Genomic DNA, 27,940 nt, shown 5'->3' with positions numbered 1-27,940 from the left:
CATGGAAGCCTAGAATATGAGCTCAGGTGGAGCTGCTGTTGGTTTTGATTTTGATGGTTTGCTTACTAAAGATGCAGCCAGAGCTGATTTACAAGAAAAGTCCACCGAACGTTCTTTATTACAGTCCAGTAGTTAGCACCTGCTCTGGGGAGTACTGTGACAATTCCTGAACAAATTTAACAAGCAAAGTGCAATGTTGTCATTGTACTTAACATTGAAATTGCTATTAAATTTAATTAGGATTGGAAACCATTAAGAGAAAAAAAACTTCAGACACTGGAAGTCCTTCTAAAAAATGATTAGAATAAATGAACTGAAAAACTCTGTGAACACTCTTACGGCTCGGCTTTTCACTTAATTCTCCAAAGTTTCCATCATTCCTTTAACCAGACACACCTCTAAAAGAAAAACTGCAGTGCATTCCAATAAATTCAGGATGATTTCCACATTGTGAGCAACATAGATGAGCAAAAATGTACAGAAAAATAACACTAAGCTCACTTACAAAAATATAAGTTTTCAGTTTGATTTGAAAGTAATTTTGCATGCAGCCACTTTCTTTAGTGGCGATCTCAAATGGGATGCACATATGATAGGATAGCATAGCATAGGATGCTTTTCCTTGCAACAACAATTGTGTAGAAATGTAATGTGTCACCAGAAAATTACTAATTATTAACAAGGTTAGCTTTTTGATTAATATGAATTTATTTTATTTTGTGTATAGCTGGAACTAGATTATTCTAGTGCTATTTATGTCTTTATGCCTATATCCATGCACACTTAGAGTATGTGTTACAAATGTATGCATACAGATTTTGTGTGCGTGTGTGTATATTTGTAGGCAATGCACGCATGTATGTGCATGTGTGTAGAGAGACATGGTAATAGCAGCTCCAGGAACTCCTTGTGAATCAGTGTTTCTTGCGTTGGCCATGAGCCTCATTCCCATTGGCTGGTGTAGTGGGATGAGGGTGGTAAATGGCAAGATAAAAGGAGCAAATGTCTCTTGTCCTGCTTACACACACAAACACACTCACCACGTGCCTAGCTGTCGGTCTCTTTGTGGACGCTAAAGGAAGGGATCCACTCTCCAAACAGCTGCTGAAGCTGAAGCCCACCTGTAAATGTGAGTATACAAACACACAACACACACACGTATTCATACAACGTGTCTAATCCTATTTGGGATAAGGATAAGGATAAGGATAAGGATAAGGGGCTCTGCTTCTCAACAAGGGACAGAGACCTGCACAGTGAAACACTTGTTGAATGATTACAGTAATGTAGCAGAGGGGGCAATGTTCATATGCTGTTGTACCACTGAATCAGCAGTTTGACAGCAATTAATATGTAAATATGGTGCATTTAAAGCTTTTTTTTTTCCTGTGTTTTTTTTTTTTGCATTTATTGTTGGACCACAAAAGGTTTGCTTTTCATTGTGTGATGTGTTAAATGTAAAGAATATTGAAAAGATTTAATGTCAGCATGAACAAGGAAGTATCGATGGTGCCCTGGTTTGAACAGATTTATGAAACTGCCACTTTCATACACTGTGTTATGAAACAAAACCTGTACTCTCTATGGTTAAAGGAAATTGAGCTTTTGGGCTGGGTTAATGTGTTGGTAGAGATTTAGTGGTTAAAACAAACATTTAAGTTGTGCAAGCAATGGCACACTTTCAACGATCACGATCATGATCTGTGTCTCTAAAACAAGCAGGATTGAAAAGAGAATGCTTGTAGCTGTTACTCTGCTGATTTAAGTATAAATGTACAGATGGGTGGCAGATACAAAGAAAAACCTGAATACTGTGGCTAATAACTACATTTCCAGCATGTAGTATCAGCTGTGTGCTGTGCTGCTGCTGTCTATGCTCACAGACTTGGGTACAATATTGACTCCGTGCTGACTATAGATATCAGTGCTGTTCTGATACAGGGCATACAGGTTGCTGATTTTCTACTGAAACTTAGCTCAAAAAGTAACAAAATTTGTGTGTAGTCGATTATTTCTTTGTTGTAACAATGCTTCTTGGCAGTAAATCTTAGACTGTTGGAAAGCCTGTTTATTTCCCCTTTAAATGGTGCCACATTTGTAAGGAAAATGCATTTGTGGGTTGAGTAGCAGAGTTGAATATGTGGGTTGTGCCCATGAAAAACTTGCCACAAAAACACAACAGTCTGGCACCTCCTCCTCATGCTGGTCACCAGCTTGATTATACATTGATGTGAGATGGCATCCCATTCTTCAACCAGCATTTGTCACAAGTCTGTCAGTGTGGTTGTGTTGGTCACTCTGGGATGAACAGCATGACCCAGCTGTTCAGTGGGGTTGAGGACAAGACTGCAGGCATGCTGTTCCATCCTCTCCACCCCCAAATTCTGGAGGTAGTCTCTGATAAACCCCCTCTGTGGGGGTGAGCGTTGCCATCTTGGAAGATAGAGTTTGGCCCCAGACAGTGGAGATATAGGAATGCCGCTGGTTGCTGAATCTCATCTTGATATCTCTCTACATTGAGATTGCCTCCAATGATGACAAGCCTGATTGTCAGCACCTGGGGTACCAGAAGCTCAACAACAAGAGTCAGTAGCAGAATAAACTGTTTGGCATGGGCAGAGAAAAGTTTTTAATGGGCACAACCCACTTCTCCGACTCTGCACTGTAAACCCGGATAAGTTGAATCTACTTAAAAAAACCAAGGTAACTCGTTGCCTTAAATTTTTTAAGTAATGAAACGGTTCATTTAACTCAGCCTGTTAAGTAAGCACTACTCCATTTCCAGTTGAACTAAATTGTATGTTCTAATTGCCCAAACTTATCTTTTATAGTTCATGAAAAAATAAAATGTCTTTTGATCAATCAATCCCCCCTATCCTTTTCATGGTTGTGTGGGGGTTGGAGCCTATCCCAGCTGACAAGGCAGTAAGATGCAGGGTATACCCCATACAGGTCACCAGCCTGTTGCAGGGCTGACACAGACAACCATTCACACCTGTGGGCAATTTAGAGAGACCAATTAACCTAAGCCCAGTAACTGCATGTCTTCATGATTGTGGGAGGAAACCCATACAGACACAGGGAGAACATACAAACTCCACACAGCAAGAGTCCTGGGCTAAGGTGGAATTGAACCCAGACTGTCAGATAGCTATTCTAGCTATGAGGCAGCAGTGCTAACCACCACGCCACTATGCTGCCCAGTAACACAAATATTTTTTACAGTGTTGAACTGTGTCTGTTTAAATTTGGTAAATAAACAAACATGATAAAACTCAACCCTGCTGAATGCTGGTACATTAACATTTACAAATAACATTTGTCCATGGAACAATAAAAAACTATACGAGAGAGCGTTGTGAACAAAAACACCAAATGTCTGCTATTCCAAACAGCGAGAGGCCTGGGCCAAGCCAGAATTGAACCCAGAGCTTCTAGATGGCATTATACCTGTGAGGTAGCACTGCTAACCATCAGGCCACCATGCAGCTGTGCATTAAGTCAGTCTGTTAAAACTGGTATAAACTAGATCTTTAGCAGGTGCAAAACTTGATGATATTAAGTTGTTTGAACTTAAACACATGATTACAATAAGATAGACCATCAAAAAGTACAGTCTACTCAGCATTAACAAGTAATGTTCACATTCTAGGTAATTTTAAGTAATATGAACTATTTTTAAGTGGAATCAAAATCTGGGTTTTCAGTGATGCCGTGCAATCCACAAATGCATTTTGCTTAAAAACGTGGCAACATTTAATCCATAAGAGCCCACACACACTTGTGATAAGAACCAACAGTGACACCGGTGTCACTGTTGGTTCTTAAAAACAGGCTTTTCAGTGGCATAAGATTTATTGCAAAGAAGCAATGTTACAACAATGAAATAATGGGCCAAACACAAATTTCCTCTTTTTTTTGTGTTATGTTTATTTTATTTTATTTTATTCTATTTACTTTTTCAAATTTAATGTGCTTTTTTTTATTTAACATGACATTGCTACACTTTTGAACTACTTCTTATTCATTACACCTTTTTCTATTTCATAGATTTACCAGACTGAAAAGGAGCTGGGTTGGGAAAGTGTATCTTTCATCCTTGTCCAGTAAATCATGAAGTGTTGCTGTTCTTATGTTACCCCCATGACAAGTTAATAGCAAACAAACAACAAACAAAAATTTCAGACAGAAAAAGAAATCTTTATTTCACATTGATTAATCAATTCAGGATGAGCAGTACAATCCCCAGTCACTCAGCAGGCCAAGAACAATTTCACTGCACACCATCACCGCAACCAATCAAAAGTACACTAAGTGAGTTCCACCTTTAACTAGTTTGAGTTTAAGGTTGGCTGAACAGGGACTGTCCTGAACAACAGTCAACATTTTTGTGATGGGGAAGCAGCCAAACAAAAACAAAGAAACAAAAACAGATCTTTATGACTCTGCATATATTATAACCAATCCAGTCCTTTTTGGCCACTTATAAAACTGTGATGTTACATTTGTTGCAATTTATGGCCAGATCTCTCTTCAGTAAGATATTTTAATGTCATTGACAGTTTTTACCTGGATAAATAAAGGATATATAAAAAAATCACTTTGCCAAAAACTGGTTGCAGCATCTACATTTGACAAGGATGTTCTTTCTGGCTCAGATGACTTAATATCATTCATGAGAGCTTTGTTGGTGATGTGTTTTACAGATGATAGGCCAACAAGTCATTTTCAACTGTTTAAATACTGCCACTCTTTTCTTTTTCTTTTCTTTTTTTTTTTGTTGCACAAACTGCAAATCACTTTTTGGCAGGCGATCACTTTTGGAGAGAACTTTAACTGTTGGATGGATTCTTCCTTAGATTGTTCCTCCTCTACCTCAGCACCTCAATAAAAATCAGTCAAAGTAACTGAAGCCTTTATGAATGAATTTAGTGTTGTTGACCCCTGGCGTTCTTTTAAATCGAGGCAAGAGACATTTTTTTTTTTTTTGTGGATAACAAGCCACTTTGATTTATCAGACTGTAGATATGAGTCGATTGTTGTGTCAGACCATGCCTCTGTCTCCATGAATGTTTATTTCCAGAAATGTATTCATGCAAGATCACTATGAGGTCTCGACACACATCTACTGCTAGGCTTCATTGTTTCCCACAGCACAGATATTTTGGCCTTTGGGATTTTTGCTACTTTGCTAATTTTCGTCTGCCACTCTCTGTCTCCACAGTCCTTTCAGTCAGGGATGAGTTTAGTAACATTTCTGGATATAAACTAAGTCTTGGCAGAAGTGAGGCGTTTGCTGTTAAGAGGGAGACAAAAAAGTATCTGCTTGAAAACCTACCTAAATCTCTAATTCTGGCTTTCTCTATGTCAGAGTGCATGTAGCTGCCACAATGATTAGTCTTTATTTAAAAAATAAAAATAAAAACTCTCTCTCTGCTTACTCCTAAATCATCTAATGCTTTCTCTGGCTGCTAGAATTAATACTGTCAAAATGAATTTGTCATTTTACTGTCAGAATTAATAAGCACAGTCTCATGCAGTGTTTTCCACTGAAACTGGAAAGGATGTTGCTCCTAATGCGTTGACTGCCCTGTTCCGGGTGTGACCTTCACTTAGGCTACTCTCTCGCCTACTGAAAAAGACTTAATAACATTCCCATCTCTGCTTGCCAGGAGTCTTAATAATTTTAAATTGGAAACCTACTTATAGACACTGGATTGGGGAGGTCCTTTAATTTCTCAAATTGGAGAAATATCAGGCCCACTCTGGTGAAATGACCTGGAATCCCTGTTTGTCCTATGTTCACAGTAAAGGATGTCAGAATGTTGTTTGTTGTTTGTATGTTGTTGCTTGTTGACTTTAAACTAATATCTGTGACAATTATAGCATGAAAGAACTATTGTTATTCCCTGTTTCAAAGCTCAATAGACAGTGCAAAAAAAAGAAAGAAAAACTCAAATGAGTGGGGTTACAGCTCAATACACTGTAAACCCGGATAAGTTGAATCTACTTAAAAAAACCAAGGTAACTCGTTGCCTTAAATTTTTTAAGTAATGAGACAGTTCATTTAACTCAGCCTGTTAAGTAAGCACTACTCCATTTCCAGTTGAACTAAATTGTATGTTCTAATTGACTAAACTTATCTTTTATAGTTCATGAAAAAATAAAATGTCTTTTGATCAATCAATTCCCCCTATCCTTTTCATGGTTGTGTGGGGGTGGTGGGGGCTGGAGCCCTTTTTTCTTTGATATTAAGTTGTTTGAACTCAAACACATAATTACAATAAGATAGACCATCAAAAAGTACAGTCTACTCAGCATTAACAAGTAATGTTCACATTCTAGGTAATTTTAAGTAATATGAACTCAAAATGTGGATTCAAAATCTGGGTTTACAGTGTACAGGACTGTTCTGAGTGATCACCTTTATCCTGTATTGGGGTGGCTGCAGCTCAGGTGGTAGCGTGGGATGTCAGTGGATCCCTGACTCCTCCAGTCTGCATGCTGAAATATCCTTGGGCAAGAAAGGGAACCTTGAGTTCTATCCATCAGCGTGGATGTGGGTGAATGTCAGAAAATGCTTAGGCATAGATACAAATGCTGGGAAGACTAGGAAAATGTTGCCTGGTCTGAAGAGTCTCAAATTCTGCTCTGACGTTTGAATAGTAGGGTCAGAATGTCAGAATCCATCCTGCCTTGTATGAATGGTTCAGGCCTACGTAAGTATTGTTGCTGACCTTATCCATCCCTTTATGACCACAGTGTACCAATGTTCTGATGGTTGCTTCCAGCAGGACAACATGCTATGCCCCAAATTATCTCAAACTGGTTTGTTGATCATGATAGTGAGTTTATGGTACTCAAATGGCCTCCACAGTCACATCTCAATCCAACAGAGGACCTTTGGGATGTAGTGGAAGGGAAGATTCGCATCAACAATGCCCACCCGCCACCACCCGATGAAGCCAACAGAACTACGTCATTCACAGAAAGTAGAGATGAGATTCTGAGGCCACCAAGGTGGGAGCCTTTTGCCACTTGGCTATGCCTAGAAATTTTTTCCATTAAAAATTATGAACACACACACTTTACACACTTTGTGGAGTTCGCATGTTCTCCCCCGTGTTTAGGTGGGTTTTCTCTGGGTACTCTGGTTTCCTTCCACAGTCCAAAGACAAGCATTTAGTGGAGTTAGGTTAATCAGTGATTCTCAGTTGCCCATAGGTGTGATTGTGAGTGCAAATGGTTGTCTGTCCCTCTTTGTTGGCCCTGCGACAAGAGTATGAGAGTAAGGAGGTCCTCAAAGTATTCCTTCCACTGCACGACTATAGCCTCAGTTGAAGTCAGCAGCATCCCACCTGCACTATACATTCACAGTTGACAAATCAACAACTGTGTGATGCTATCATGGAAAAATGGACCAAAATCTCTAAGGAATGTTGGTATTTATAAGGTATAAGTAATAAAATGTCTGGTGAGTGTGTATATATACGTGTGTGTGTGTAAAACATAGTTCTATATTTTCAATGAGTGACTAAGTAAAATTGTACGTTTTATGGCACATAATCAAACACTCAGGACATAACTTGGTCCATAAATATCCCCGCAGACTTACCACAAGATCAAAGGTTAAACTTGGGTGCGCTAATATAGCTGTTCTTTTTATTTTTTGTCCGCTCTGTAGTATCTAAATTTGAATTAATCTAATTTTTTTTTCAACTTTCTTTATTGAATTTTAACAGCTTAACATACAATATTATACAGTAGAACACTGAAACAGCAATAGTCACAAGGAGGAAAAACAAGAAGATGTAAGCTAATTTCTCCCTAACCCCCTCACTCCCACCCCCCACCCTGAACACTCCCACTCTAGGTCCAAGCACAAGATTGACATCTAGCAGAGATCCAGTTTCTCTAACTATACATAGGAATGCTACATGAACTCACACATCCATACATTGACGCACATTACACACATTTAAAAAAAAAAAAAAAAAAAGAAATAGGTAAATAGATAAACAAGAAAAAAGCCTAGTTTTCCTCTGTATCAGGGAGCAGAATTATGGTGCTTACTAAAGAATGGAAGGGCCTCCAAGTCTTCATAAATTTGCTGGTACAAGAGAAAATCTTAGTTTTTCCAGCTTGAGGTTATAGAGAACCTCCCTCACCCAGTGGTCATAAGAAGGAGGAATGTATAATTTCCACTTCAGTAAAATAAGTCTGCGGGCCAGAAGGGTGGTGAAAGCTAAAGCGTGTTTCAAAGAACGCGAGAGGTCCGGGTCTGGAGGGATCCCAAATATAGCTGTCAGAGGATTGGGGAAGATTGTCTGATCATATGCTTGACTAAGTGTTTTAAAAATGTTACCCCAAAACCCACTTAACTTAGGACAAGCCCAGAACATGTGGGTATGATTAGCCGGCGACTGACCACACCTATTACAAGCGTCTCTAACAGATGAATAAATTTTAGCTAACTTTGCGTTTGTGTAATGCACTTTAAAAAATATTTTGCACTGAATCAAAGCATGCCAGGCACAGATTGAAGACTTAAACTCATGGCAGCTTCCCATTGTTCCTCTGACACCCTTGCACCCAGTTCCTCCTCCCATGACATTTTAACTAAGTCAGCAAACTTTGAAGTCTTCTTATCAAAGGATTTATATAAGAATGAAATACATTTTTTCCGTTGTGGGTCTATTTCTAGGAGAGTATCTAAAAGTGTTTCAGGAGGTCGATTCGGGAAGTATGGAAACACCTTCTTAACATAATCTCTGGCCTGAAAAAAGTGAAACAGATGAGAATTGGGCAGTTGGAATTTAGATGAAAGTTCAGCGAAGGATGAAAAGATATTGTTGGTATAGAGGTCTTTTACACTCCTGATCCCCTTATTATGCCACAAGCTGAAAACTAAGTCCGTAACAGAGGGTTTAAAATTGCAATTTTTAGCTATGGGTATTTGTATCGAAGGTCCTTGCAGGCCAAGCTGCTTCCTAAATTGGCTCCAAATAGCTAGTGTCCCCTTAACTATGGGATTATCTTCTACTAGGGAGAGATGAAGAGGAAGCTGAGAACAAAGTAGTGAGGACAGAGAATAACAGCTAGATGCTCTTTCAATTTGCACCCAAGTGGGTGAAGCATTGCCATCGCACCTCCAGTATAAGAGTTTCTGTATATTAGCTGCCCAGTAGTATTGCCTAAAGTTGGGAAGGGCAAGACCACCCTCAGATTTTGGGGACTGTAGCACAGATTTACGAAGTCTAGCAGGTTTTTTGAGCCATAGAAACTGAGATATCTTTTTGTCCAGTTTATCAAAAAATGTCTTTGTTATCAGTATAGGAATATGTTGGAAAAGGTACAAAAATTTGGGAAAAGCAACCATTTTGACCAGGTTCACCCACGCTAATAAAGACAATGGTAATAAAGACCACCGGTCAAAATCTTTCTCCATGCTTTCTACAAACGGTAAAAAGTTCTTGTCCATCATATTAGTCATAGATGGACAGATAAAAATTCCCAAATAACAAAACCCTGCATCTGCCCGTTTAAGGGGTGAAACTAAACTAGGAAGATTTCTGGCCAAAGAGTTTACAGGAAATAATTGGCTTTTCTGGTAGTTGAGCTTGTAACCTGAAATTCTGCCATAGCGTTCTACGATGTCAAAAAGCACTGGGAGCGACATATGAGGATCTGAGATGTATAAAAGCAGGTCATCCGCATAGAGGGACACCTTATGGGTCACACCAGATCTGAGAATACCCTTAACCCCCTCCTCAGCACTCAACCAGATGGCAAGAGGTTCTACTGCAATAGCAAATTACAGGGGGGAGAGGGGGCATCCCTGCCTAGTGCCCCTTTACATAGGAAAGGATGAAGACAACAGATTATTTGTTTTGATGGAGGCAGACGGTGAGGAATACAATAGCTTAACCCAGAGGACAAAATCATTACTAAAGCCAAATCTGCCCATTACTTCATACAAAAAGCTCCATTCGACATAGTCGAATGCCTTCTCGGCTTCGAGAGATACCACTACTTCTGGTGATAAGCTACCTGGCGTATGAATAACATTGAGAAGCCTTCTGGTGTTATGGCATGATTGCCGCCCCGTCATAAAACCTGTCTGATCTAGCGAGATAATGAAGGGGAGCACTCGCTGTAGACGAGTTGCAAGAATTTTGGATAGAACTTTCACATCCACATTTAGGAGGGAAATGGGTCTGTAGCTACTACACAATAAGGGGTCTTTCTCACTCTTAAGAATCAGGGAAATTGTAGCCTCAGATAAGGTACTAGGCAGCGGGCGATTTTAGAAGGCCTCATTACACATATCTGCCAAAACAGGTGCCAGAAGATCCAGATTTGCCTTATAATATTCTGCGGAAAAACCATTGGGGCCAGGGGATTTACCAGAGTTTAAGGCCTTGATGGTTTCTTGCACCTCTATTATAGTGATAGGCCCACCTAGATCTCTCATCGATTCATTATCTATCTGTGGAAAGTTAATGCCATCAAGTATGTCCTGAGAAGAAGGCGGAGAAATGGAGGTATATAATTCTGAATAATACGCTGCAAATCTTTCATTTATCTTGCCATGATCAGAAAGAATCTCCCCTGTGGTCGATCTAATGAATGGGATTAGTTTGGAGGTTGCTCGTGCTTGGAAAGCTAAAAGCTTTCCGGCTTTGTCACCCGATTCAAAAAAGCGCTGCCTTACTGTATCTTAGTTAACTGAAGTAGTGCTGCTGTAGAGGTATTCAGGTTAATATCGGTTTGGAGTTTAACACGTTCACTATAAAGGTCAGGATTTGGGTTAGCTGCATATCTAGAATCAACTTCTTTAATCTTGTTCAGCAGATCATTGGTGTGGTGTAACCTTTTCTTTGTCAAGTTGGAAATAAAGCTAATAAGCTGACCCCTCATATAAGCTTTAGAGGCTTCCCAAAGCGTACTGCGTGAAATTTCAGGTGAATCATTAAGGTCAAAGAATAGTGAAAGCTGACTCTTTAAGAACTGTTTGTAGTCATCCTCAGCAAACAGTGTAGAATTAAACCTCCAAAATTTAAAACAGCGAGCTTGACAACCCAGCTTTATGTCTAGAGAGACTGGTGCATGATCGGATACAGCTATGGCGTGGTAATCACAGGCTTTTATTTTAGAAAGCAATCTGATATCCATAAGGAAGAAATCTATGCGTGTGTATGTACAATGGGCATGGGAAAAAAAGGAGAACTGCTTAAGTGTCGGGTTCCCATGTCTCCACGGATCCACCAGTCCCAGCTGAGTTTTAAAACCATTAAGGCATTTAGCAGCGTTAGATAATGAAACCATTCTATTTGACGACCTGTCTAAGAGGGTATCCTGGACCATATTAAAGTCTCCCCCAATGATTAAATAATAGTTTTCCACATCAGGCATAGATGAAAAAAATCTGGACACAAAAGTATCATCGTCCCAATTTGGACCATAAACACCAGCTAGTATCACCAATGAGTTTTGCAGTTTGCCAGTTACAATTATGAAACGGCCCTCGACGTCAGCTATTATTTTGTGTTGTTCAAACCTAATGTTATTACGGATAAGTATGGCCGTTCCTCTAGCCTTGGCATTAAATTTCGAATGAAATACATGGCTAATCCAACTCCTTTTAAGTTGCATTATCTCCCTACTACGCAGGTGTGTCTCTTGTAGAAAAAATACGTCCCCTTTAAGATGTTGCAAATGAGACATGACCGTAGTAATCTTGGTGGCATTTCCCAAACCTCTCACGTTCCAAGAAACAATCCTCAAACTATTGCCTGTGTTGGTCATACCTTTCTATTACTAAGGAGATATGTACGTTATGGTGTGGCAGTCCAACTCCTGATGACCGGAAACTTGCACTTGACATATCAGCAGCAGGCTGTAAAAGAAGGAGAAAAACAAGCAAACAAACAAAAAAAACAAACAACCCCCCCCCCCCAAAAAAAAACAAAGGGACACACACTCACATTCACATCTCCACTAAAAACACCCATCCCTGGACCTAAAACCCCTCTAAGGCAAAAGCAAAAGTTTAAGTGTCCATTGCACAGCAGGGAATTCGCTTTTTCCTGCAAGACCTTCATTTTAGACCATTGCTTTCCTTCTCCCACAACAAAATAGGTCATCTGTAGAAAAGCAACTAGTTCAAACCAAACAGCCACAATTTCAACCAATATGAATGTAGACTAAATTCTAATGAGCTCACTAACAGGCGTCAAGGTAACATAGTAAAATCTGGATATAGCATACTGGCTCTGAAAAAGTACTATACTAGTAATCCTAGTATTATAAAGTCCAGTCCCTGTGAAAATAGAGTCACGTCCGGAGCAATCAGTAGTAAACAGCGTGAATCCAACTAATAATCATTGCACTGACAAGCTTGAGCTGGGGGAATGAAGAGAGCCAATATAACGCCTTGCATCCTTAATCAAATTTTTTAAATATAAAAACCATATACAAGCAGCTAAAACAGCAACCAAAACTGCCTGAAAAGTAAAATGTGTCTGTGTATCACAGTTGTACCATGGATGCAGCAGAATTTCGACGCAGAGGCAAGGAGATGGTAGACTATGTAGCTGACTACCTAGAAGACATAGAAAAGCGGCCCGTCTACCCAGATTTGGAACCAGGATATCTTCGCTCTTTAATCCCAACTGAGGCCCCGCTGGAGCCTGAAAGTTACGAGGACGTTATAAAAGATGTCGAGAGAGTCATAATGCCAGGGGTGAGCTGACCAATTTTTTTGTTTTGCTGATAAACACAGTATTGTGTATGGATGTGTTTGTTTGTAATTGAGATAACTCTAAGGTAGAAAGCAATCCTGGTGTAGCAATTTAAATTTAGCAGATAATCTGAATTTGAGTGTTTGTTGGTTGCTTTAAAGGGTTGGTTGCAGGATATAAGGCTCAGGTGATCTTTTGTGCCAATGTAGGGTGGTCACCTAGTTGGTCATAATAGTAATAGTAATAATAATAATAATAATAATTTTCACAACCCAGTGAAGAATTAATCAGAATGGTTTATGTTTTTTCAGGTCACCCACTGGCACAGCCCATACTTCTTTGCTTACTTCCCAGCAGCATCCTCTTACCCCGCCATGCTGGCTGACATGCTTTGTGGAGCTATTGGCTGCATTGGATTTTCCTGGGTAACAAACACTTTTCTGTGTCTCTGCATCTGACTCAGTATGTCAATATTAGTTCATGTCTATATACAAATTCAGAAGTTTTGACATCCTCAGTGGTATTTTGGCCGTGTGGTTTCAGGCTGCCAGTCCAGCCTGCACCGAGCTAGAGACAGTGATGTTAGATTGGCTTGGGAAGATGCTGCAGCTGCCTGAGTGTTTTATAGCTGGGACACATGGCCGTGGAGGTGGTGTCATTCAGGTAAGGGTCATTTGTGTGTGCTTACTGCTTGTGTGTGCCACTATCAAAGAGTCAAACCAGCTTCCGTCCACTTTTACACTAGTCTGAAGATCAGTGGCTCAAATTTACAATTTTATCTGTATTTCTGTTTCCACAGTTTCTAAAAGTTTGGGGGCAGTTTGACTTTGAAGGTGTTTATATATCCAAATAATCTGGTTGCCCCTGTGCTCATATTCATCACCAGCTTATACTCTATTGATTTGCTGTCTTTGTCTCCGTCTGGCTCAACCCAGCAGAAAATTGGCAGGAAATTGCCTTTTAATATGTCATCCACAGGCAGGCAGAGATGACAGTGATGGTGCTAGGATTGTTTCGTGAGGAAAAAGGCTAAGCATTAGTTTGGTGTTCCATTGACAGAAACACAGAAGCAATAGCAGAGGATACACTCTATGCGCGTGTGTGTTAATGGGCTGCTGAATGGGGGAGCATGAGAGCGCACTCTGACGACAGATCATTTCATGCCTCTATTGTGGCCGCCTGAGTGTGAGGGCGTGTTTATGTGTGCGTGCTCATCTGGCTCATCTATGTTTTTGTTTCTGTCTTGCCTCTCTCCTTTTTTAGCACGGCTTACCGGCTCACTATGGCAACGAATGGGGCTCTTCTCACTGCAGCAGGGCTAATGGGTGTTGTGACAGCACATTGCCAACCTATTATTATAAACCTTATACCAGCACAAAGGGGAAATGGGATGGTTTTAAAAAAAGCCTCTTGTGACTTTAGAGTTGCCTTTCTAACCTGTGTGAATCATGAGACTTTGATGGCAGAGAAAAATACTACTTTAAAAGATTACAGATGCTAATTAACTAATACCTTAAGTAAAAAAAGTGTCTGTGTGTTTGTGTGAAAGAGAGAGAGAGAGAGGCTATTGTACATTTATTTCAAAAGTATGTTAAATTCTTAAAGCTATATCTTACAGTAGTGATTTGTAATGAGAGAATGAGCAGGAAGTACACTTGAGTACATTTTGAAGACTGAGGGTCTCTTTCATTGTCTGCTTCACATGGCTTTTCTTTTTGGTTCAGTTCCATGAAAACCTGTCTCAGATATGTTGATTGGGCGATACTCTGGATCCCCAATATCTTAAAAGTAATTTTTCATGTTACTCTTACTCTGCATTTGTTTTGACACAAACTGCATGCACTGGAGTTTGTGTCTGAAATACCAAAATAAACAAAAATTCAACCAAAGGGTTCTGGGACAAATTTCCTTAATGATCTTCAAAGCTAACATTGGAATAACACGATCTATCCGAGATCCAGACTCAATCAGACTCAAGCAGAAAATGGTGGAATAATGTACATTTATTAGATAAGCAAAAACTAACTAGCAGATTGATGCAGTGGAAATAGAAATGCAGGAAGTGAATTAAATTAATTTCACTCAGTTCAGTTCCTTTTAACTCGGTTCAACCAAGTCGGGTCATGTTTACAGCAGCTACGAAGAATTTTTCCAAACATCTTTTCCCCACCAATTTTCAGTTCCTCCTATAGGATTCCAAGGTGCTCCCAGGCTAGAGGGGAATTCTGTGAGCACATCTGACATAACCAGACTTTCTTTGAAAAAGCTGGCTTTACAAAACCTAAAACTGGATATCCCAACAGTGGTTGTCAACTTTTTTCTTAACAAAGGGTTTTATCTTAAGGCACTGTCCCCGCTCATATAAAAAATTTTGACGCATCATTTAACTCTTCTTCAGTTCAAAATGGACCAGCTGAGTGCTGCCTGCTTCAGTTACAGAAATTATCAAAGGAAATGGTGACAGAAATATAAAATAAGAATATAAGATGTATCAGAGCTCAGAATCTTTAAATGTGAATGTGTGAGAAATGTGATTTCCACAGTGCCTCATACGACAGTTTTTTTTACACAGTTTGTTCAGTTACAGAGAAATAGTATGGAGTAAGATAACTGTCAAATTGTGCACACACCTTTTTGACAGTTATCTTACTCCATAAGAGCTGGTGACACAATTGTCACTGGCAGCCAATTCATTTCGCAAAAGGAAAGAAATCCCTTCTACAGGTAGTTCCAGCTTCACATCCATTTACGTGTCACCTTATACCAATTCAAATCTTCAAGTGAACTTAAATTGGCAACATTCTCAATACCATTTCACTCATAAGAAATGAGTGGCTTGACTCATAGCCATAATTGCGCACGCATACACGCACGCACACACACTTGCCTTTTTGTGGCACTTTGCTGGACCTTTTATCTGAAAACCCTTTTGCACATGCAGACTCACTAACCCAGTTTTTATGAGGTATGTAACCACCTGACTGGCAGAAAGTTTTTAAACTCCTCCAACATGAAATTGCACAGGATCTCAAAAGAACCAATCAGAACCCATGCACCAGCAATTAAAACAATTCAGCCCCTTTGCAAGACTTCACATGTGATTGGTTAGCCTTCCCACATTCATACCATAAAATACAGGCAATATGCTTCTGGTGAAAGGCTAGATTAATAGCTTACCTACAAAAGCCCTTTCATACTGATTTTCCTATATCCAGTTATTGACCTGTAGCCAAGATGTATGTCCAAAATCATAAAATCGCACTTATTACTGATTACTTCAGCTCACAAGCTGCTTTGATGACATAGCACACCAGTGTTTAACTGAAAACCTCTCACTCCAAAAAGCAGGACATATGTTTCTAAGCATATCCAAACTCAAAGCAGAGATCTGACTGATATAGTCAGTTACCCTTTATATAATAATCATTTTACAATCCACTATATGGTTTACATTATATAATAGAGATACTGTATAAAGCTCTACCACATTCACTCCTCCCACTCACCCCTTTTAGTTATATTCAAAGAGATTCCCTGAATGAAAAAAGTTTAAAAACACAGCTGATATAAGTCTGTCTGGTGATTTGAGCTTATTGATTGGATGATTTGAGCATTTCATTGATTTTCTTGTGATAATGCCTCCACACACCTCAGAAGCCATGCTTCACTCTATTATCTAGCTCAAAAAAATTGCCACTATATCAGCATGGCTGGTTGATGACGAACAACATTTTCAAGCAATAATTTATAAATGTTTTTTTTCTGTGCTAAAGACATGAAGCATGCACAAAAATTTAGATGTGCAATAAAAAACGTTTTTTATTTCAATTTATGGAGCCTGGCTGTTTACTGCTCTGCGTGTGAGAGCAAGAATTTTAAAAAGAATACTAAAATCTGCTGGAACCCGATGTAAAGAAGCTAAAACATACTGAACACTGCCTAATTTTTTTACAAGATAATGCTTCACAACCTCCTTAATTCTCCAACAGGGCACAGCCAGTGAGGCCACCCTGATGTCCTTGCTCGCTGCCCGCTGTAAAGCAGTCAGGCGGATTCAGGCGGCCAACTCCAAAAAATCTGAGTCTGAAATCCTTTCCAAGCTGGTGGCATACACATCTGAGCAAGTAAGAACAAAAGATCATTCCAGTCTCCTTCATGTGTTATTTAAGGTGAATCTTGAACTCGCTCATTTGTCTGATTTGATCAAAATGACTGATTACATGTTAGTTTTTTGTTTTTTTGTTTGTTTTATTATTTAACAGTTTATTATTAAAATTGCAGTCACAGTGTTTACATTTAGACAAAGTTTACAAATAATTTTTTAGCTTTTCTATACGACACAAGACCTTAAAGCTAAGTACCTGCAGATATATTAATTAACACAATAGTGATATAAAGATAAAATGAAATGCATTACCAATAAAGACTCTCTGTAAGTAGACCTAGTTAAACAGCAGTCCATGTGATGTCAGTGGTCACGTCAGTAACAGTAATCTAGTAAGGCAGAGGGTCAGCCAGGCAGTAGAAGCTCTGATCAGGTTTAATACCAGGCTGACTTTGTGATTGGGTTAGTGAGTGGCCTGAGGGCCATGCAGACCTTTGCAGGGAGTTGAGTGATTTTTGTCTACTGCCTGTTCAGGAGCAGCGTCCAACATATGCTTTCCCTACGTAAATAGTTATTTGTTTAGCGGTAATATCTTGTAGATAATTCAGAATTTATTGATGTGTGCCGTTTGGTATTGTGCACCGGTAGACAAAAATAAAACAAAATGAAAAAAATCTTTGTGAAGTCTGCGTCTTTAGTTTCTGTAACTTCATTTTTGCAGCATAATTGAAATAATATTAACTACTCTGTGGTGCATATGGTTAGTAGTTGACTAAAAGACTTTGAGTCACAATAATGTTTAACTTTATACACTGCAGTTTAAAATGCTTTGCTCTTTAAATTTAATCCTGCTTAACATTTATTGTAGAAAATCAGCTTCGTATTTGACCAGTGTATGATTCATTTTAATAAGCTGATGGTCTACATTTGTTATGAGACTTGACACATACACTATCATCTACTTTAACCTTTTGCCTACATAATAATCACATAAAATCATTTAGTATCCATAAATATGAACTTAGCTGTTAGGATGGGAGGTTTATGCTGTTCCTCAAAGGACCTTGTGTTCTAACAACTTGATTAAGTTCTCACTTACATGTATGCTGGATCTCTTTCCTCCTCAGGCTCATTCTTCAGTGGAGCGTGCTGCTCTGATTGGAGCGGTCATGATGAGGAAGGTGCCTACAGACAAGCATTATGCGGTCAGAAAGGAAACGCTTCAGAAGATGGTGGAGGAGGACAAAGCAGCTGGACTCATCCCTTTCTATGTAGGAAAAGACAAAAGTCAACATTCATTCATTTAACTACCATGCAGACAGACACACACAGCTATAAAAATATTGTTAATTTTAACATGGAATTAAAATGACTGTCATTGCTTTGCTTTTTGCTACTAAACCTTACAACCAGCTGAGCAACAAGTGAGTAAGCTGTTAGCCACAATGATACAATTAGCCTGTGATGCAGCTGTACGCAGCCTGAGGCATCTGCTAAAGGATAACATTGTTTCTGTTGAGCATAATGTATGTCTATCTGGTTAAGGACAATAATCCCTGGCTCATCTGGACCTGCAGCTCGCTATCAGTGAACAATATCAGCGAGGCTGCAGTGGGCCAGCAGCTCTGAATCCTCAGTGTGTCAGAAGTGATACCATGCCTTTGAACTATGTTTAAGAAATGAGATAAAAGCATTACGTTACAGCAGCTTTTTTCTTGGACATCTGTTATGTGACAGTGAAAATGGAAAACGACACGAGAAACACAGCATGTTGGGGTGTCCATAATTTGCCTGTGTATGTTTCAGTTCTGTGCGACGCTTGGCACCACTCCATCTTGTGCTTTTGATCACCTCACTGAGCTGGGGCCCTTATGTGAGTCAACAAGTTGCCGCCACGCACACTCAGTTTCTTTGTTTCACAAAAGAGAAAAGGACAGTAAAGCTCTACTGGCTTAATTTGTTTTGTAGCACACAAGTAAATCCTTACAAGCGTGCTGTGACTGTTTGATTAAATAAAGACCAGGATAAAACAAGGACCAGAAATGCAGAGGAAAGCACAGTTTCAAATATTAAAAAAACAGACTTCATGAATTTGCTGAGAAAGAACAAAAACTTCATCATTCTGTCCATTTTACAAATAGCGTCTGTTAATTTTTTATAATGCTCCAGTATAGTATATGTATCTATAGTTATTTATACAATAAGATTTCCTTCCCCAGATTGTTGAAAACAGTGTTGTTTTACAAACTTTTATAACCTCTCATTTTCTTGTCCAGGTAATGAGGAAAATATGTGGATGCACATTGATGCAGCATATGCTGGGAGTGCATTCATCTGTCCCGAATTCAGACCTTTACTGAATGGCGTCGAGGTGAGAGCTTTCAAAAAATTTGTTTTCAAATTGTGTTCATATGGTGCTTTAGCTCCTCGTGAAAATTCTACAATCAGATTGCAGCATTTTAACTTTAATCCTCCCAGCGCGGTGTGCCGGACATGACTAATGTGGTTTCGTGCGATTAATGTGGTTTAATTGTGGTCAGAAAATTTAGGTGCTGCTGAACCTGCACGTGACATATCGGCCATTATATCTATGAAAGGAAACACTAACCGTATACTGTTTGAAAAGGGCATAGCGTTAATGTCAGAGAGGAAGCGTGCAAGACGGAGTATTAGACTGAACAATCAGCATAAACCGCTGAGCATCAATCTGCCTTTTGAGGCTGCCGAGGCAGCTGTTGCTCCCCAAGCTGTGCAGAGACACAGAGATAAGGAAAGAGTAATTTCCTGAGGCAGCGTTGGACCTTTATATATCACTGTTTATTAGACACACAAGTTCAAACAATGTTGGTGGGGAGACAGAGAAAACAGACTTAACTGTAAAAGGGCCGACTGTTGTTTTCATCCTCTCTCTCTCACTGGCTGTTGTCTATGTTGCTTTTGGATTTGTGCCAATAACACACTTTCTTCCAGATTATTATCGTGTTAGAGTTTATTATTTGAATGTAATTGGCGAAAATGTTCAGAGTATTTCCTTGAAGACATGAAGGTGGAAAAGTTTCTCAAATGTATTTAAGCCGTGTGTAACAATAGCCAGAATTCACTTACAGTACAATATTTGTATGACGTAAGTTTGAAGCATTACAAGGTCAGTGAAAATGACCGGATGAGGGCATGCAGAAGAAGAAGCCCAGTCCTTTTTTGGATGAGAGAGCAGCCCTGCTGAAGCAATGGTTGCTAGGATATGAATGATGGGCAAGCAGGCAGTCCCCCCCCCCCCCCCCCCCCCCGAATCAGTCAGCATGGCAACTGTCAGCCACGGGTTTGTATCACATCATCGCTCTGTGCTGTCTTATTGCATTTGTGGAGGTAGGGAAAAGGATATTACAGAAGATAGCCAACAAAAAGATAAGAGCAGATTAGGACTGGTTTGTCTCTCTTTGAATAAACCTTGCCAGTAAAGGGTTATTTCCAATGTATTCTGCAAGCGTGATGGCTGGATCTTCCTCTTTTGCATTTCAAATAAACTGTGACACCTTTAGTCCAGATAATACTGTTGGTGACAGAATTTTCTTTGCATCAGTAATGCTAAATAAATGTGGATTGGGGAGCATGTTTTGCGAGAACACGCTTTTAACATTTTTTTTTGCTCCCCAACTGCGTTCTTCAAACTTTAGTGAAGCCCCTAATATTATCACATTTATATAAATCTGTATAAATGCAAGTGAAAAACAGGGCAGATTCATCACTAATTTGTTGTTGTTTATTTTAAAGTTTGCAGACTCTTTCAACTTTAACCCACACAAGTGGCTTTTAGTCAACTTTGACTGCTCCGCAATGTGGTAAGATGTCCAACACACATCAGATATAACTGTAGCAATATTTATACAAGTATTATTTGGGTAACAAAGGGAGGATAACCCACGCCATTTATAGTATCCAGCACTGGTTTCTGTTTTTAGAATATTTGCCAGTCTACCTTAACAGTGACACATGCTCCCCTAAAGAAACAATGACTGCTGATATCCATCTACACCTCAGTCATTTGCACAGTAAAAATAGACCCACGCCTTCCACCTGCCTCTTCTGTCAGCATCCACAAAACGAGACATGCGCTTCACAAGATGGAAAAAGTTGACCCCCCCCCCCCCCAAAAAAAATGTCCTGTGTGGGGTGTAAATGTCTTAGAACACATCAAAAATCTCATATTTATGCAAACATGGAAATTATTAAAAAGTTATAAAGTTTACAGCTATTTTCAAAACAGGGAAATTTTAATTGTTCTTAGCAGAATGGGGCTCTCTCAGCTTCACATGGCAAGACTAAAAAAAGAGTGCATGGGACTACAAAAACAGGATTGGATCCACCTTTCAGAGAACATTAAAGAGAACAACAGAAAAGCAACTCCATCACAGTTACATTAAGGAACATGAGATGCTAATCATCCAAAGTCCTGTAAAAAAAAAGATACTTGTGGTCTTTAAACTGTTGGCCTGATAGAATTGTTTTACTATGAATGGTGAAAACCCTCTTTAGCTTTGACTATATCCTGATCAAGCAGGCATTCTCAAGAGACAGTGCTGCCTCCTGTGGTTTGCATCTGTGTGAAGAATTGTAACAGAACACTGAGCTTGAAGACTTCATGAACATCTTTGCAAGAATTACTTGAATAATAAAGAAAACAGAGGAAGGCTGGCTGTCATGGAACTTTCCTCCAAAGTTAGTCACTTAACATTTCTGGGATACTTGCGCACAGAGAAAGCCAAAGTATTGCTGTATTTTATTATTATTTTTATAGGATAATAGAAATGATCAGGTTAGGAAAAACTTCCACAGCCACAGTGAAAGCACATCAGCCCTACTACAAAACCACAGGGTGCTCAACTAGTCTACTAGATATATTGTATATTATGTGAAATTTACATTTCTTTGTTTTGCAAGATAAACACTCAATGATTTTATCAGTAACATCTACATACGCATATAGAGGCCTCTTTTCAGTAACCACTTCAGCGTTGCAATAATATGACTGTGCTACTAATTAACCATTATGAAAAGTCTAATTAATCAGTAGAAAAACCCCTTTGCAATTATGTCAACACAGCTTAAAACAATAGTGCTGATTAAAGAGGTTTTCTCACTTGAAGATTTCAGACAGTGATGTCGGGACAAAACTGAGGAAGCTGCCTTTAACCAGAATAGAATGAGAAGTAAAAAAACAAAAAAGAAGAGAGAAGTGGGATCTGCAGGTGCACAGCTGAGCAGCAAGACAAGTGCAGCTCTCCTGAACTCTCAGCCTCATTAAATCGTACCCGCAAAACACTTCATGAATTCATTTATTAAGCATGAAGGAGGAAGTGTGCTGTTTGGCTGTGCTGTGGTCATAAAGTGGGAGAAAATCTGTCACATCACGGTGCCATCCTGTATCCTGTGGAAACTGCTTGAGTAGAGACAAATTCCTCCTGCAGGATAATAACATTTTCAAACTATATAAGAACTATTTAGAGACACACTCAACTGGTATTCTGTCTATAACAACCAGTGCATCAAATCTCAGTGATACTGTTTAAGAAAGCATGAGCTGATTTTCTTACAATATGCCCAGCTCCAATGCCAAGGAAAGGAAATGAAATTTTAAAGTATTGTTATTTCAAATATTCACTTTGCAACTCATTGATGAATGAAAGTGAAGTTTTCCTTAAAATCTTTTGTGGGTAACCCCAAATGTTTGAGCAGCAGTAAAGTAAAACACCCAATTTTGATATGAATGTCTGTGAATAGTGTGATTTTTGGATAAGCCCTGCAACAGGCTGGCAACTTGTACAGGGTGCACCCTGCCTCTGACCCTGTGATAGCTGAGATAAAATCCAGCCTCACCGTGATCCTGAAAAGCGGAAGAGGATGGAAGGATGAATGGATGGATGAATGGATGGATGAATGGATGGATGGATGGATTAATGATCTAGTAAGATGTTTTAGTCTTGTTGATATCCATCCACAGGGTGAAGGAGAGAGCAGACATCATTGGAGCCTTTAAAATGGAGCCACTTTACCTGAAACATGAAAACCAGGAATCAGGTAGTTATTTCCTCTGAAAAGATCTTAGTTAGTCAGTGAGCTTTGGGTGTAGACCTGGGACTGAGACTGTGGGTTAAAAGAGGTTGTTTGTGCCATCTTAAATATTTTTCTATTTAATCTTACCTGAAGTCGACGGTACCTGTGTCCTAATTCCATCAGTATACTACAGTCCTGTCTCAGAGATTTAGATAAAAACAAACAAAAAAAAAACATGTCAAGATTTAACCAAAGAATCTCCCATAGCGTGATTCTGCATCTGCTTCATCTTTGTGTGTCTGTGCAAATTCTCCTATGGCCTGCAGATGGGCTCAGATTTTCACTATAATTTACTTGTCGAGCAGACAAAGAGAAAGACTGAGAGCTGCAGTGCCTCCCATCACTGTGAGGCACCTTGCAGAAGCGTTTGCGCATACAATCTGGACTCTTCAATCTAATTAGTGGTTATTAGCACAGGCATCTATTCTGCACAGATGAGCTACCTGTGATTAGTGAGATGGACGCTGTGAGTGCAGTGACAGCAACACCTGGACAATCAAAGATGTGGCAAGATAATAGCAAAAAACAACAGTGCTCTGCTGCAAGTTACGATCTGTGGTGTGTTGTTTTCAGAAAATACAGATCTTGTATCTGTTCTTATGAAATTTCATTCTTTCCTGTTCACACAAACATGTTAAGAAAATGTAGCGATTGCACTTATGGCTCTTATAAAACAGAAAAGTGTGGCAGACACAGATAGTGTGAGGGGGTTTGTATTAATAATGAACACTATTAGTGTAACACTGATACTCAAGTGTTGTATATATAAAATTAAGACTGTGAACATGTAATGACAACATTATCTGTTTTCTATGAACAGGACTGGTGACAGATTACAGGGTGAGATGAAATATTATTATTATAATTGATCATAACATAATAAAGGCAAACATTGTGGTAATAACTGTTCCATCCTACAGCACTGGCAGATTCCACTGGGAAGGAGATTTCGCTCGCTGAAGATGTGGTTTGTCTTTCGTATGTATGGGCTCAAAGGTCTGCAAGCTCACATACGCAAGGTAAGCACCCAAGAAAAGGATCTTCCTCACTTAGCACTGACAAACAGGAATGTGAAGAGTAGTCCAAAATAACGATTCCTCAAAATTCCCAACATTTATGGGTAAAATTTGAATGAATAAGGTCATTTATTTTTCATCTCCATTTATCGATCCCCTCCTTATCTACATCTCAATCACTTCTGAAAGAGAACCGAACAGTTTAGGCAATCACATGTGCCTTTATGGTACATGCCATTGCTATCCTCCTTCCCGGAACTCCCTGCTCCTAATCCTTCTTACCACTAAAGTCCCATCATTGCCCTCCCCTCCTCATCTATCTCTTCATCGGCATAATTATCCCTGCAGTCATGTATGTCAGGCCTGTATTTTCTATTTAAAGCTATATTTCCTTTCCCAACCCTGCACGTGCCTTTTTGATGCGTGACCTCTGCTTGGCTCTCTCTTCTTCTTCCAGTCTGCTCTGTCAATCAAATGAGCCTGTTTTATGTTTATGCTCCATTTTAAGTAAAGTGCCAGGAAGTAGCATTGAACCCTGCAGCTGTCTGAAACAGCAGAATATTAATAATATGTACAAAAAGTTCTGCCTGGCATATAGTAAGCAGCAGGACAGGTCACTGCAGTTTAGCTTTGTAAACAAACGCAGTGACACTGGATTATCTGTTGGGATTTATGAGACGAGATGATGGTCAAGCAGTTGCTGTGCATTTATGCCTGAGTGTTGGCTTTATTTAAGAGGAACCAGCGGGGGGAAGTGCAGCATTTCAGGATGCAACAGTGGAGTCTTTGATCTTAAATGGATAAATTGTGCTTTAGAAGCATCTTTGATAAGTGCCATGTTTAAAAAAAATCAGTGTGAGGGAGATGACATTTTGAGAGCAGGCTTTGATAAAGGCTATTTCATGGGTGCTGAGTCCAAATTTTGACTGATTTGAGCTCACCAGGAACTGTCTCCTCTAAAATGTGAAATATCACACTGCATGCTTTTTCTAATCAGATGAATTCTGTTATTGATGAATGCATGTACTTCACAGTAAGGAGCGATGCTCTGCTAAGAAAAAGGGAAAGAGTTTTAATTTAAAAACCTAAAGGAAAAAGTCTTCCAATATATTTGGTCTTCAGTATTGTTCTATGTAACAAGCAACACTGCCACCTAGTGGAAAAAATACAAATGACAGCCAATGTTGTTTGAAAGTGAAAGATTTTTTTAAAGCAAATGCTGGATAAATAAATAAAAAGTGAAAAATAACTGTAGGTGTACTTTTTACTGCTTGTACAGTATATCACTGGATACACTTTGTGAATGGTGCATGAATCTATACACATAATTTACGTTTTCTGTTACAGCAAGTGGGCCTGGCCAAGGAGTTTGAGAGTCTGGTGCGAGCAGACAAAAGGTTTGAGATCTGTGCTGAAGTTGTCCTGGGATTGGTCTGCTTCAGGCTCAAGGTAACAACACCTGGCAGTACAGAACTACTGTATGACCCATTACAAAAAGTAAAAAGGAACATTAAAGGTTTACATGTTAGCATCTTGTTTCATATGACATAACATACAGCCCTATGTGATTTTTTAAAAAACATTTCTACTTTAAAAACTAAATTTAGATTCAGTCCTGAGTGTTTATTTGTCATATCTGTCACAATCTACAATCAAAGTAATATATTGATTCAATCCTATTATCATGTGCAACTCTGTTTCTCTAATTGTAACCCTGCTACCATATCATTTTTAATAAAATAATCAAATAGCTTTCTTAGCTATCTGTTGTCTTTGTAACAGTTTGAAGGTTGATATGCATATCCTATTTAAGCAAAGATTTGGAAATAATGACTGAAATTAATTAAATGGTATCTGACTATCTTTAATGTAATGGTCAAGGATTTATTAAACAATAAAATCTACTTTTTCAGGTTACAGTGTATTGGTAACATGGTTGCACCAAGCACAGCACACAACAATAAAAGTACCTCATAGAGGTGTGCATTTAATGCCTGAGCTGAACAAATCAAATGTTTTAATGATTGTTTGTTTTTGTTAAATACACAACAGAATTTTACAAAATAAAGGATCCATGTTTTCTGTTTCTTTGTTTTTTTACTTTTTTTACATTTTTTTTTTTACAAGTGAAATAGATGGTCTCTTCATTGATTGTGCAAATGGGGCACCTTTAGAAAAAAATAGTGGACATCCTGGGTGGGGTTCAGGGATACCTGTGGAGTAAATGGTTCCGTTAAAACTACAATATAATTTTGTGACAATGAGCACATTGCTGATAAAAGTTAGCAGTGCAATTCTAAGTGAATATACGGGAGAGCTCCTTGTGCATGGGAGCTTGCAAACATAAATACAACAGATAAACACAGTCTCCTAATTACCAAGTAGTAGTAGTAGTATGGTGTATATTTAAACAACCTGATCCTTAGCCCTTCCTTGCTGCCTCCTCTCAGGGTCCCAATGAGCTGAACCAGGAACTGCTGAAAAGGATCACCAAGACCAGAGAGATCCATCTGGTGCCTTGCCAGCTCTCGGGCCGCTTTGTCCTGCGCTTTGCCATCTGCGCCCGCACTACAGAGTCACGCCACATCCAGCAAGCATGGCAGCACATCACACAACTGACATTTGAGCTTTTGCAGGAAGCCGGTCATTAACCAAAGTGCCGGAAAGGGGTCGTCCACCCTGAGCCCCAAATGAGAACCAAAGTTGGGACCGAAGTTTGATGGAGTTTAAAGATGTAAAATGCCATAAAGGGAATGTAAAGTAATTTCAGACTTTATCTAGCAGGCACTTGTGCTTCTGTCTGCAGTAAAGAATCCAGTCTAGTTATCAGTGGTAAATATTTTGCATATTTTTTTGATGTTGCAAATTAATGTATGTGTATGCATAAACTTACTAATTACTACAGATCTACAAAAAATAAAATATGCAGAGTTCTAAATATAAGAGTTTATATCTGCACGTTCTCCCTCTGTTGACTTAATGTCGTCTCTCACTGATAAGTAATCGTGTTATTGTCCACATATCGTGCACTTGTCTATGCCGGCTCTGTGTCTTCTGTGTGTAAAATGTGGTTTGGGGTAAATTGGGGTGTTTTGTGTGGTTGAACTGAGGTTAAATTATTTTTGAGTTTTGCAAAGAATGTATCGTGCACTTTGTGAATTTATGAGTCAGTGTTTGTCTGCAGCTTTCTTTTTAGCTTCCAGAGCTATAAATGAGTGATATGGGAGGGCTTCATCAAGTGTCAGGTTAAAGATTTCTGATATTGCTCGTAGTGATTAGGTTAAGTGCACTCATTTATTTATGACCCAGTTTGCAAAAGAAGTATTTTTTTTTATATATATTTAATGGCAGATTATACAGTGTCTTATGACAGTGGGTCAGTATTCCCTAACAGCAGCACAAAGCAATCACTCAATCAAAGCAATCACTGTGAGTGGGAATAAAATTAAATTATGCTCCTTTGGGGGCTTTCCCCCCAGTGTTCAAATATACTATATTTCACTATAATTCTGTGCTCAGACAGAAAAAAATGATCAAGATGAAGGTTTTAAACCTAAATTCTGTCAATTTATTAAATTATTAAACATTCCTCGACTGCTTGCTGTCTAACATTGATTTTGTGTTCATATTTCGCTTGAGTGTAGCAGAAAATAGGATCCCTAAGATTCACTACATTAGTGTCCTGTTATGTATTTTTAAGCCTGGAGATTCGAGATAAATTTTCATAATGAACAAATGTGACTAAATCTGACTAAACCATTATGGTTTGTACTCAGCTGACCCCTTACATCTGGCTTTTCAGGAAATATAGAAATCTGTTCTCTCACATCACCGTGCATTGCTGTAATTTCAGATGATTGTGTTAACTTCAGTGGCTGTTTCTGATCCAAGTGTTTGCTCATTGGCTAGGCTGTGGGCTGCATACAGTGGTGTGAGTTATTTTTAATAAAGTCTGCTGTAGTCTG

General features: G+C 39.1%; 1 protein-coding gene across 2 annotated transcripts; it reads left to right on the top strand.

Annotated features, from left to right (window-relative positions):
• The first annotated feature begins 976 nt into the window (after positions 1-976).
• ddc (dopa decarboxylase) lies at positions 977-27,940 on the top strand. 2 transcript variants are annotated; one of them, XM_030748851.1, is made up of 15 exons: positions 977-1,129; positions 6,878-7,020; positions 12,538-12,745; positions 13,055-13,168; positions 13,287-13,406; positions 16,733-16,867; positions 17,976-18,119; positions 18,655-18,721; positions 19,125-19,219; positions 20,620-20,687; positions 22,847-22,923; positions 23,780-23,799; positions 23,880-23,978; positions 25,323-25,424; positions 26,426-27,940. In XM_030748851.1, the coding sequence occupies exons 3-15, from the start codon at positions 12,545-12,547 to the stop codon at positions 26,624-26,626; spliced, it is 1,443 nt and encodes a 480-aa protein (XP_030604711.1). In that variant the 5' UTR covers positions 977-1,129; positions 6,878-7,020; positions 12,538-12,544; the 3' UTR covers positions 26,627-27,940. The 2 variants fall into 2 exon arrangements, with proteins under 2 accessions (XP_030604711.1, XP_030604710.1); XM_030748850.1 differs by lacking the exon at positions 6,878-7,020.

This window comes from Archocentrus centrarchus, chromosome 16 (assembly GCF_007364275.1).
Source record: "Archocentrus centrarchus isolate MPI-CPG fArcCen1 chromosome 16, fArcCen1, whole genome shotgun sequence".
Taxonomy (NCBI): Eukaryota; Metazoa; Chordata; class Actinopteri; order Cichliformes; family Cichlidae; genus Archocentrus; species Archocentrus centrarchus.
The sequence above is the reverse complement of the archived record's forward strand: the minus strand, read 5'-3'. Positions and strand labels throughout refer to the sequence as shown.

What these genes read in the sequence shown, in the direction of transcription:
- ddc (XM_030748850.1), top strand. Translation starts at nt 12,545, where the DNA reads ATGGATGCAGCAGAATTTCGACGCAGAGGCAAGGAGATGGTAGACTAT. An exon ending in AGAGAGTCATAATGCCAGGG is followed by an intron (nt 12,746 to 13,054) that starts GTGAGCTGACCA and finishes ATGTTTTTTCAG; the next exon opens with GTCACCCACTGGCACAGCCC. An exon ending in CACTGAGCTGGGGCCCTTAT is followed by an intron (nt 18,722 to 19,124) that starts GTGAGTCAACAA and finishes TTTCTTGTCCAG; the next exon opens with GTAATGAGGAAAATATGTGG.